The 12124-nt window shown below is 40.7% G+C and overlaps 1 protein-coding gene across 4 annotated transcripts in view; it reads right to left on the reverse strand.

Moving 5' to 3' along the window:
- Positions 1-12124, reverse strand: part of LOC126923895 (sonic hedgehog protein) — an 84497-nt gene that overhangs the window by 71354 nt on the left and 1019 nt on the right. Inside the window, exons 2-3 of one of the 4 annotated variants that reach the window (XM_050737828.1) lie at positions 10065-10835; positions 8260-9927 (exon numbers count right to left, since the gene is read on the reverse strand). In XM_050737828.1, the coding sequence (XP_050593785.1) occupies positions 8260-8643 (384 nt within the window). In that variant the 5' untranslated portion in view covers positions 8644-9927; positions 10065-10835. Of the gene's footprint in view, positions 1-8259; positions 10836-12124 lie in introns of all 4 variants that reach the window. The other 3 variants (XM_050737831.1, XM_050737830.1, XM_050737827.1) reach the window with 3 other exon arrangements.

Here is a 12124-nt window from a genome sequence, read left to right on the forward strand (position 1 = left end):
TACATTCTCCCAACTCATTACCGTCGTTCAATATTTAAATCATTCTGCATAGAATCCGCAAAACCACTCGTTTAATATAAAACCACGACAAATTTGATATCCAGCCACTCTTCCACATATCGAAAGAAAATAAATCTCAATTACGGTTCACCGACATCAATCGATATCAATAACAATTAACTGGTTACTGCGGCTCGTTTAACCAACACAATTGACAAACGACACCGTGTATATTGAATTTCGATCGCACGATCGTTTCATTTATCACGACGAGCTCGATAAAAGTGCGTCGGAACCGCGTTCACCAGCGCCGGGAAGATCAATTTTGATGACAGACCGATCGATATCGAGAAATCGAGGAATCGCTCCAAGCATTTACTGTTCATCGGCTGATGAGAGAGGGAGAGAGAGAGAGAGAGAGAGAGAGAAATAGAGAGAATTAGAGACGAGAGAGACCAGGAGAGAGGAGAACGAGTAGCACGGCCATTAGGTTTATTTGCCGTAATTGGGGGAGCTTTAACGCGCCAAACCAAACACCGGTTATGGCCGCCATAAACCTACCCACAATCACTTAGAGCCGGCGCACGGTACGCGCTTTTTCCCCTATTTATTCCGCGCGACCGGCGCTCCTAGTGCCGCGCGATCACCAGGACAGCTAAGAACAGGACGAAAAGAGGGAACGAGAGCTGCCAGCAATTTGCCGGCCTACCCTGTTTCCTCTCTTCGTTTCTTGCGTGCCGTTTTTGCAACGTTTCTCGTTACCCCCACATTCACTTTGTCGTTGATCGTGAAAAGAAGACGGGCATAGTTTGAATTTGGCGCGACACAACGACGATGGAACATACGTAGTTTAATAACGTTGAAACACAGACGATCGCAGAGTTAACGAGACGCTTGTAGAGACATTTTCCCGATATATTGGCTGTATTACGCGAAACGTCTTGAAATTTCATTGGCACTGTGACGAGATTCGATTATCATGACTATATTGATCAAGTTTGAAACGAATATAAAAATATATATTACAATTTACAAGGCACTTAGTGCAAGTATATACTTCACGGAGATCCCAAAGTATTTTTGAACGGCCGGTCATTATCCGTTACATTGAGAAGCCTTAATATTCAGCGAGTCCATATTTAGCACTTCTTATGTACCTTAAGATAGCTATTTATGATGTATACCGACTTTTTAATGAATATACGTTTGCAGTAAATATCTTGTAATTTCTATATACATTCTCAGATCGGTTTCAAATGACCGGTATAATCATGACAGTCGTGTCTCATTACAGCGTTGATAAAATTTCAGAATGTTTCTCCAATTATTTACGACGTTCTTACTTGTATTATGTGTTACACGTTTATGCAAATTCCTATTTTTATCGACGTAACTATAAAAATGAAAATTAAACAAAGATTCTGCTTGATCTACTAAATGCAACGACGAGTACTATGCTTGAAATATTATATTCATTATGCGTATTACGCATTAAATTTCTCATACGTACGTAAACATACACGGTCCAGTAATCATAAAGATATTAAAAAGTTCCGAATAATTTTTCAGACACTTGCATTTGATCTTTGTCAAGTTCCAATGCTTACGAAACCAGATATATATATACATTATTAGAATCTCGTTAATAGCTCGATAAAATAGTTATATAAATGGCACAACAGAGGAAAAATATCATTGGGAAATGACTAAATATAAAAATCTATAAGAATAGATCAGTCAGTAATCAAGTTCATAAAGAAACCAGCATCGTCATGAAACGCGTTCGATTTTTGCAACTTCACGTCGTCGTAAGACAAGTTGGACAGGACGAACGTCGAAGGAACATCGCAAGAACGTCTCGCTATTCGTTGTACTTAAATTTGTCGGTCTACCCAGCTAATTGGCCGGGATACCGTCATTTTACGATCGCGACCAAGAAGCGTGTTCTCGTCTGACACGAGATTCATGCTCGCAAAACACGGCGTTAACGAGCGGCCCCGGCAACTCAGCGACGGATCCCTTCACTCGGGAGACATCGATGCCTGGACAACACGGTTCGATCTGCCGGCAACTTCTATACATAGCTACTTACAGTCTCGCCGCAAATCAATCGACGCGTCTGTCGAGCGGAAAATCACAATTTCCTCTCTCGTAAATTGAACGATAGCTCGTGAAAACGTCGCTTTTGCACGTTTCGTACGTGATAGTTGACTGGTTAAAACAACGCTTTGGGTTAGGATTGTGACGTGCGATTTAGGATTTTTCTAATATATAAAATAGGTACATATTGTTATCCGTTTTCTTATTATTGTCATATTATTATCTTGCTATTTATCATGTATTACTAATATATTTTATATCATGCTCGTTATATTTGAATATAACTAACGATAGCACCATATCAATATTCAATACGATGTTAAAGAAACGAAACCTAAATGGAGATTCGATTTATTGCCTACTAAAAATCTAGTCTTTCGGTAAGGAATGCATTACTACTTTGCTTGTTTTAGATACGATAAAACGTACCTTAAAAGATTTTGATCGGTCGTTCTGGCTATTCAAATCTTTAAAACAAACAGCGATTTTTCTCAAAAATTGTGAAACTCAATTTCAATTTCAACTGTGCGTCTGATAACCCATTACAGCAATTCATGCAATTTTAAATTATCAATGGAGAAAGAGAAAAAGCATGCTTGAAAAGAATATTGAAAAACGACAACTCCAGTACCGAATCCTCGATAATACTCGATTCTACGATGTTACTTATCCCAGCTACAGATATCGTCCAGAATATCCAAGCGACGTAGATTAGCTTGAAAACTGCACGACGAACTTACGCGTAAAGAGGTTTATTTTCTAAAGTCGACCTTTATCCGGTCTTGAAGCAATATTTGTACGACTGAAATCGGGAGTCGCGATAGATTCGGCGCCTGTTCAACGTTCATCGCGCCGATAAAACGTGCAGCCGGGGAATTTTGCGAAGAAACGCGGGTAAACACGCGAAACACGCGGCCTGTCGACGACGTTCGAACGACGGGGATGCTTTACGAGCGGAAACCGGCGCCGAGCCGCTCTTTTGTTCGCCGCGCCACGAAACGTGGGACTTACAAATTGGAATACAACAGGCCCAGAGTTAGGAGAATCGTTTCACGCTTCGCGGGGGCGCCAAGTGGAAGGCAAACACCGATAAAAACTGCATGAATAAAGCACTAATGGAACCACCATGGACTGAGAAATAAACATACGAACGATCACGAAACGTGACGCAGGTGGAAGAAGATCGAACAATTTCCCAGTGTCTTTTTTCCTTTCTGTTGTTGGTCCTTGAATGTTTATTATCCTAACTTTACTCCCGTCGTAGCCAATAAAAGAACTTTTAAGGCTAACTTTAAAATACAGTGGAAATAAGCGATCAGGCATGTCAATAATTCTATTATATCTTTCTGAAACTGAAGAAGTCTTTCAATAGGAAAGAAACACTACTGAATTATAGCGCGAAGTGCTGGGAATGGAAGAATCAATAATTGCTCTGTAATTCGGTTTGTTACTCTGATCCAAGAAAGATTTTGGAGGTATCGTTTTCGACATTAAAGTGGAAGTTTAATAGCTTTATTGAATATGATAATCAATATACTCTTGAAAGAGAAATTGAATATTTTTTAACAGAAACCCATAGCCAAACTTGATAAAGAGACAGTTTTGGAAATATTTAAACGCTTAACAAAGTATTGGCTTTTAAAACTACTCGCTAAAATGAAAAACAAAGAAAAAAACGCGACTTATTATAATACGAATTCTCGTGCATTTCTACAAAATTTCAGGACGCGAGAATGCACAGAATTCGTTATAATGTGCAAAGATATAAAATATCCAAAGCGGAATATTTCTTATCATTTTTAATAAGTAAGACGAATCTCCGTATAATTTCTTCTTTCATAAAAATCCGCAATCTGGTTATCGTCTTTCCCCTATGCCCTATGCCTTCGTATCATCTAAAAAGTAAATAGTAAAAACCAGAAAGACGCTGTATGGACAAACCAGAGAATTGAGCAAAAGGACGCACGGAAAATTCGCAATTAATCAAAACCCCGACAGAAGAACACGTGCACATAGAATTACATACATACACAGAAGGCAGGTTCGCGTGAAATTCTAGGACGCAATTCGAATTTCAACGAGTATCGGTCCTGTATGCACGTGAAATGTATTCAAGAACGATCGAGGCAGTCTTATCGGGTGGATAGCGTTTCGCGTGAATCACCTGCCGACGTTTAACGACGTGCAGTAGCTAATTTGTCATACGGCCGTGGAGCACGGTGACACGCGTTGAAGTAATAACACGCGTTGCTGCGGTTAACGCGGCCGTCAGCCTGTACTTTAAACGAGAAACGCAATCAATCTCCTCGGGGAATCGAGGATCCTTGATATCCCATGCATGTTCTAACATTCTAATTTTAGCAAGATCCACTCGTAAAGTGCCATGGAAAAAGAGAAAAAGGATTGCAAATTACGAGTCTTGCGAGCATTGTCTAGTAATGGATTAGCTAGAAATAATAAATTAGTTTCTTAGAGTTAAAGATATGAATGCACATTTAGATTACGTACGTTGTTTGATTACTGAATTCTGTTTAAACAGACTATTTTCCGATAATGATACCGAGAAAGTAAAAATAGTTAAATCAACATAGAAATCTAGATTGTGAAAGTTTGTTATTCTATTTCGTTGTGTGTTGTAGCAAAATAGCTGCTGAAATTTATGTAATTTTTAGTATAATGATTAATAGACCAATATTTATCATTCATAACATCTGTACAGATGTTAAAAATCTCTGTTGAAATTCAATTTACTCCGTTTCGTGATCGTTACTCGAAATAAAAGTTTCAAAGATGTTTAATAAACGTTTTTGAAACGTATTTGTACTAAAATTTCAATTCTTCGTCTGTTTCTGTAGAAATATTCAATCGCGTAAAAATTTGCGGTTCGATAATTATTTCTTTCATATTGAAATGTAAAACTGTATATATTGAGAGATTTGATTCCATCATTTACGGATTTATGTTCACAAGTTGATAACTCGGTGGAACGTCGGGCTATTATTGGAATAAAACCATTTTCTCTATTGGATAAAGCCAGCAAAATAAATCCATTAAGGTGAAATTGCAAGAACTACTGCTCGACCACGAACGATTTGATACGTTTGCCTTTTTTGAGCCGCTTTTTACGAAGAACGCCGCGATTAAATAGCAATTCACGGACTTTATGCCATATTTTAAAACTTCAAATATTTGCGTTTAACATAGAACTTTTCCTATTTCATAAGACAATCCGTTAATTGCGAATACATATTCTATGTTGTAAAGTAATGCTTAAACAATTTACTTTATGAACTGAAGTCGTGAAAAACGTGAAATTCTAGAATCTTATTTAATAAATAATTGACAATAGTCTACCTAATAATAAAACAAACAATTGATATCTTACGCCAAAAAATACATCGGTTTAGTAATACTAATCGTTGATGATCAGTCATAAAAATAATTCCTTAGGGTAAAGTATATCTATTCGTGACTAATGGTGAATGAAATTTAGTCAAATTAAAAATATTAAATGTAATGAAAATATGAGTCTCTTAAACGAAAGACAACAAAGATACTCATTAGAATGTGAACATGAGCATAAGGTTGTATCGCTAAATTAATTTATCACTTGATATAATTAATCGATATATATCTGAATGTACCTGATAATATCTTTACTCAAGGATCCTTCCTTTTTTAACGTATTATATAACAAACCATTTATTACTAGGTGCATATACCTATATCATCGTCAATATCCGAAATCTGGCAATATCCGATCTAACTAATCAAAACTCTTTTATCAGAGATCTATCGTCAATAATAGCTTCAACCAGTATTAAATTCTAGAAACAAGTGAATATTTGGTGACTAAAGATTTGACGAAGAAAATTCGACGTCAAAATTTTTGTAATCAATTTTACGTTTCACGGACGACACACCGTAATTTCTAGGATTAAAAAATTAATACTGATATCAAACTAATCGTGTCAAATATCGACAGGATTCGAGTTCGGACGTATATGAGTGTGAGGCATATATTCACAAGAGAAAATTGAAAAAACACCATTTATCATCATTTCAACAATGGAACGAATAGAATCGACGATTGCGGATCCACGATATTTCCCATGAAATCCATTAATAGCAACCTCGCAAGCGACGCATTGGCGGTGAAAATATAGAAAACATATTTTCCATCCTTTTGACCATAAAACAAACGCAATCAATCACCGATTCCCGATTCATATTTCCTTTGAAATCCGCTGTTGCGTCCCCACGGGGCATCATACCGCCTCGACGATTCATAACCAAACCCGCCATACATCATTTCACTGAATAACCAAATTTCTCGACGCGAAACACGCCACGTTTCTATTGGCGCGTGAATCAGCCAACTATTATCGGATTCGAGGCGTAAAGGTCACTGACTGCACTTCTTTCTATAATCCTCTAGGTGAGTTCCCTACTCCTACGTGAAGCAACGCGATCGAAAGAGTATACCGCGTCGTTTTCTCGCGAGTATTCGCTATCGGCACTCGCCGAACCAAATCTACAGATCGATAGGAACGACGATACCGACGCTTCAAACTCTTGGACGCGTCATGATTCACCGACGGGCTCCTTCAAGGGCAATCTTTATCGCTGCCTGACATACGACACATATTATCGGCGATCACCGCGGCGAAAACACCCTCGACCAGAAATGACGAATCTTCCGGACACGGTTATCGAGTTGTCGTAACGTTCACGCCTCGTTTCTCTTGTTAACCAAGAGACCACGGTAGGATAAACAGTATTTCGATTGCTGTAGGTCTCGTCACTGACCTGTTCAATTTTATACGTAGCTCTAATAAGAAGCGATCCACTATTTCAAGATTACTGATCTAAAGAGCTAATCGCTGATGTATTTCAGTTGGTACATATTGATAGTCTTTAGATATTGTTTTTCGCGAGAGAATAAGAAGAATCGTAGGGGTTGGTTTAGATACTGTCTACGGATACAGTCTTTAACTCGGTTTATCGATTATTCTTGACCTTTTATAGTCAGAGTCACGTTTGACATTTCATCTGAATTGGGGCTCGTACCTCTCAAGGCAATTCCAAAATCTCTTCTTTAATTTGGACGAATATAATTAATAAAATATCTATATTGGAAATTCTACTGCATTTATCAATTTATTTATAATAGAAATAAATGTTGTACGTGTTAAGACTGAGAGAAATCGAATGTATTTGGAAGAAAAGAAAATTCTTCGATTTTTTTCTATGCTCGTATTATACTAATTTAACGTGTCATGTAGGTATCTTCGGCAAAGACGAATTAATTTTCTCGCAAATGAAGTGTTTTTAAGATTGAAACAGGAGCAGCCATGTTCACGGTTGGCGAAAAAATATTAGAAACAGAACGTTCGAGTACTTTAGCTCCCCTGAAAACGATCTCCCTCACCAATACCAATATTTGTCACAGATAAAATTATACTCGACCATATTTACATTGCTACCATTTCCCAAATACATTCTTAAACCAAAGGGAGCTCCCAAAGTTCGTTTACCGTAGACAGTACCGATCAACCACGAGGCCGCGTGAGAACACGTTCATCCATCGCGTCTCCTGCGCTTCGCATTGAAATGCGTAGCACCATCCTCTTCCAAACAGGGATTAAAAGCCATGTTATATACCGAGATATATGAAGCACTCATGACAAGCAAGCAATTAACCTTCGGATGGCGATGGCTGGGTCAATTTTGGCTCGTACAAATATTCCACGTCTTTGCTTTGCGAGCTACATTTACGTATGGCTATTTTATCGAATTATACAAGTCCATTTACCCATACTCCATTTATAGAAATCAAATTTTAATGCCCAATTGGATGAACTTTTGCTCGTTGTCTCCGTCTACTTGAACGTCAACTGCCATTATACGAAAAAAAAAGTCACTGGTATTATGCGAAATCAATGAACTCCAGTTACGTAAAATCGTCCCTCGGTAGGTTCTATAAACGGAGTTCTACGATAATCTTTTACTTTTCAACTAGATTCTATTATTGCATAAGAAGTCTTTTCATTCGGCTCTTTGCCTTAGCGTTGTAAAATAAACATCAGACGTTCGCGATAAAAATGAGCCAGCATTCCTCAAACGAAGATTAATCAATGTTTGAGAGCGTTTGTTCACCTGTGTCATCAGCCGATCGGCTCCGGTGCCCTCTTCATCCTTGAAGATGATGTCTGCGTTGTAGTTGGGCACGAGATCCCGGAACCTGGAATCGTGCCTGGACACGCGACCCTCGCTGATCCCGCTGGCCGGCAGCGTGTTCTCGCTAACGTTGGGCACATGCTGCTTGAACACCAGAGGCGTGAGCTTCCTTAGACCAGGACGTCGTCCACCGCCCCTGCCCGGTCCACAAGCCAGGACGAAGCCACCGTTGTCCAGCAGCGGTAGCCAAAGGCACAGTATCAGCAGGAACACCTGGAGCAGCGAGGGTGTCGTTCCTCGCCTCCTAATCGTGCAATGATTGCTCGCCTGAAGGCCGCGACGACGATGATGATGGTGCACCATAATCACGTGGCTCTGCCTCGAGGACGACCCTGTTCGGTCACTGGTACCTCGTGCACCTCGCGGACCCTGCTGCGCTCGTGTTTGTCGAGCACGTCGACGGTACCACCGAGTCCTCGCCACCACCACCGCCGCCGGCTATCCTCCTCCTCCACGGCTGACAGAACGACGACGACGACCTAGACAACGACGACGAGGACGACGCGTTTGACGAGCTGCCGGTCCTTCTTCTCCTCCTCTTGCCACTGACCTCACTCACGCTTAACCATAACCAGGGCATCACACACCTCCCCTGCACGCACTCTTATCACCGTTGTGACCGTCGTAGCTGCGTCTAATCACCACACGCGAGAGCCAAAATAATCCACTAGGATTACGAAGGATTATTACACGTCGATGGTAATCGATCGCCGCGATAAGAAACTATAAACGAGAGGCACTGCACGAGGGCCTCCAGGGGGAGATCCTCTCTCACTGTTCGACTTCCCTTTCTCTTTCTATCCCTTCTATCGGTGGTTGTGACATTGGTGCGTGTATGCTATCGCTAGTCAACCAAGGCTTGATGTCCACCTGTGGGTGGTGCGCGTTAACTATTACGCGTCAGCGATAATGCGACGATATACTCCAAGCTTGCTTTACTGTCGAGTGTTTTCATCGTACATCAGAAATCAACAGGAACCATTGCTATGCTGCTTAACCGGCTAACCGTAACACCACACACCCTCGTGAGAAAGAAAATTTCTCAAACTACGTTCTCCAAGATCGAACCACGCTCTCCAAGATCAAACCACGCGCAATTGAATGAAACGCGCAAAACCGACGACAAACAGAGATGAAACTTTCCTTCGATACGATAGCGGTCCGAGATGTCGAACTCTTTGCCAGTATACCCGATCGATCTGACTCACTTGACTGAACTCGATATCCGAGTAGTCCGGAAGCTCTGTGGCGCACGTTTTCCGGACGAGTCAGTGGTGGGAAATGCGGGATGGGTTTCAGTAGGTACCCTTGCGTTGTTCCTTCGGTCTGTTCTTGGGCAGCAGGGTGCCCCTCTTCCTGCCCCCACCAAGGTGGCCAACGGCCGGCCGGGCCGCTGGCGCTGGTTGCAGCTAGCTGCTGGCCCCCGTGGGGCTCTCACGGCCTCCGATCTTCCAGGTAGTGGGGAGATGATACTGGCCCCACCACGACAGGGCCTTGTAGTGCGCGTTAGCGACGTCACTAGGCCCCAAGAGTCTCGATTGGTCGGGGCGGGGCGTGCGCGAGGTAAACGAAGACAGGTGCACCACGCTGGACAGAGATCGAATTGATTAAACAAAGATAGGAATACATAAAAAGAGAGGGTAAGAAGGAGGAGAGAGTAAGAGAGTCTTTTCAACTTTCTCCTCGTTCGATTCGGTTTGATCGTAGCCTATCTTCTCTCTTACTTGTTCGCCTCTCTTCCTCTCTCTCTTTATTCGCCAACGTTGCTCCTTCTTCCTTCGAATCTTTCCGTTTCTTCGGCTTCTTTGCCACGCAGCCTGTCCCTCTTCCTTTTACGTACCGATCTCCTCTTTCGCCCCTCTTCGCGTTCGATTGATCCTTCCTTTTCGTCCTTTTCGTTGTCGTCGTTGTCGTCGCAACAACGTTCTACCTTGTTACTCGCCTCTCCTTCTCTCCTCCAAAAGGTTCCCTCTCTCGCCTTCTCGGAGGGGGACTTTACGCTCCAAGAAAGTACCGCGCGTTGCGCCAAGATTCTCAATGACCGTGTCTTCTCTACCCCCGAGGCGGCAGCGTGTACATCTCGAGACGTAGGGTGGGCTGTGACCTTCACTTCTTCGTCAAGTTTCGCTCTTCTTTACAATTTTCGATGTTTTATTCTTATTTTCTCTTTTTCTCGATCTTACTTCTTCTTTCCTCTTGTCGCTTGTTCCAGCTTGCTTGTACTTCGTCGCTTCGCCCGATTACCGCTTTTGTCACATTCCTACGCCGTGTCGGCAGACTCCCGGGATCTTATTAAACGCGACGCTCCTCGATTCCCCGAGTTCCTGGTGACGAACGACCTCTTCGATTCTTCGTCCATCTTCCGCCTGCAATCAAGCTTCTACTCGTATGTCACGGTTATACAGATCGGATAGATCTGTTTTGATGAAGTTTGAAAACGTGTGTTGGTATTGTAAATGGAACGAATCCAAGGACGGTTGGAACATTCGATCGAACTGTGAAAGGAAGTGATCGATCTTCGGTTATAAGTGGCGCTACGGTTATCGGCTCTTCGACACAGATAATCAGGCCGCGAGCTGATCCACCTTGAATTGCGCGAGGTTATTCGCGTTTTTCTCCATTTTTCTTTTCTCTTTTTTTTTCGAGGAAAATCGTGAGGTTTGTTGATGGAGTTTGGAAAATGATCTTCGTAAAATCTTGACCTTTTTAATGTAATGGAATGCTATTCACGTTCTTAAAAAATTAAATGCAACTCTAGGAATTAATTTAAAGACGTTTCCTGTTTCCTTTGCTTTCTAGAGTATCTTCGCACGTTATTGACCAGTGTGCTCGCATATATGATAAATCGATTTATGCAATATTTATTAAAATATACAGTGAAAATGAAGTTATCAAAATCTATCAAGCGTAAAGAAGCTGGTCAGGAATAATTAATACTTATAAAGTGTCCTATTAAAATATAATTCGAGATATTTAAGAAGCGACGCTGATTTCAATCGGTTTGCATTTTGTAAAAAAAACGGGGTAATTTTAGGAAGATCGAGAGAATAATGAAGTTCACAATAACGGTTATTTGTAGGCTGTGTGAGTAACCGAACATCTGTCATGCATTCGTGCGTTACACAATGTAACACTTTCTTAAGACCAACTTTTCTTTCAAGTATTTCTAAAATATGCATACTCGCCGTAGTACCGACGCACGAAATTCCAACAATCACAGCAGGTATGATTCAATGTCGTCTTTGTAAAATTAATATTTTTCTTAAACGCGTTTGTATCAAATAATAATATTCTTATTAATTTATTCCGTCAACAATAACCGTCGCGTGTAAAACGTCAAAATTAAAACTTCAGATTTTTGTCTTTATGACGTGTTCTTTCTTTACTTGGGTTCGTAAAATTGTACGCTTTTTTATATTATTTTATAACAATGAAATAAATGAAATCACGATGAAGATTATTACGTTATTAATCACGTAGAATATGAAGAATAATACTATATAGCAAATAATTTTTGTGTAACAACTATTTCTATTTCTAAAATGAAACTTTCTATATATTTATTCTTTAGGTATATAAATCATTACAATATGAAGGCTTCAAAATCTCGTGACTTTTAACGCGTGTTCCGCGCTCGAGTCGATTGCCTGCCGTCTCTCACCCGAGACATACACAGTGAACGTGTTAAACACCAAAAACAACGTCTCAAATGTGCATTAACATTTTAACTTCGAACAGCGATATGCATCCATACGTTGACAATAATTAGAGCTTCCTACGCATA

This window comes from Bombus affinis, chromosome 14 (assembly GCF_024516045.1).
Source record: "Bombus affinis isolate iyBomAffi1 chromosome 14, iyBomAffi1.2, whole genome shotgun sequence".
Classification (NCBI taxonomy): domain Eukaryota; kingdom Metazoa; phylum Arthropoda; class Insecta; order Hymenoptera; family Apidae; genus Bombus; species Bombus affinis.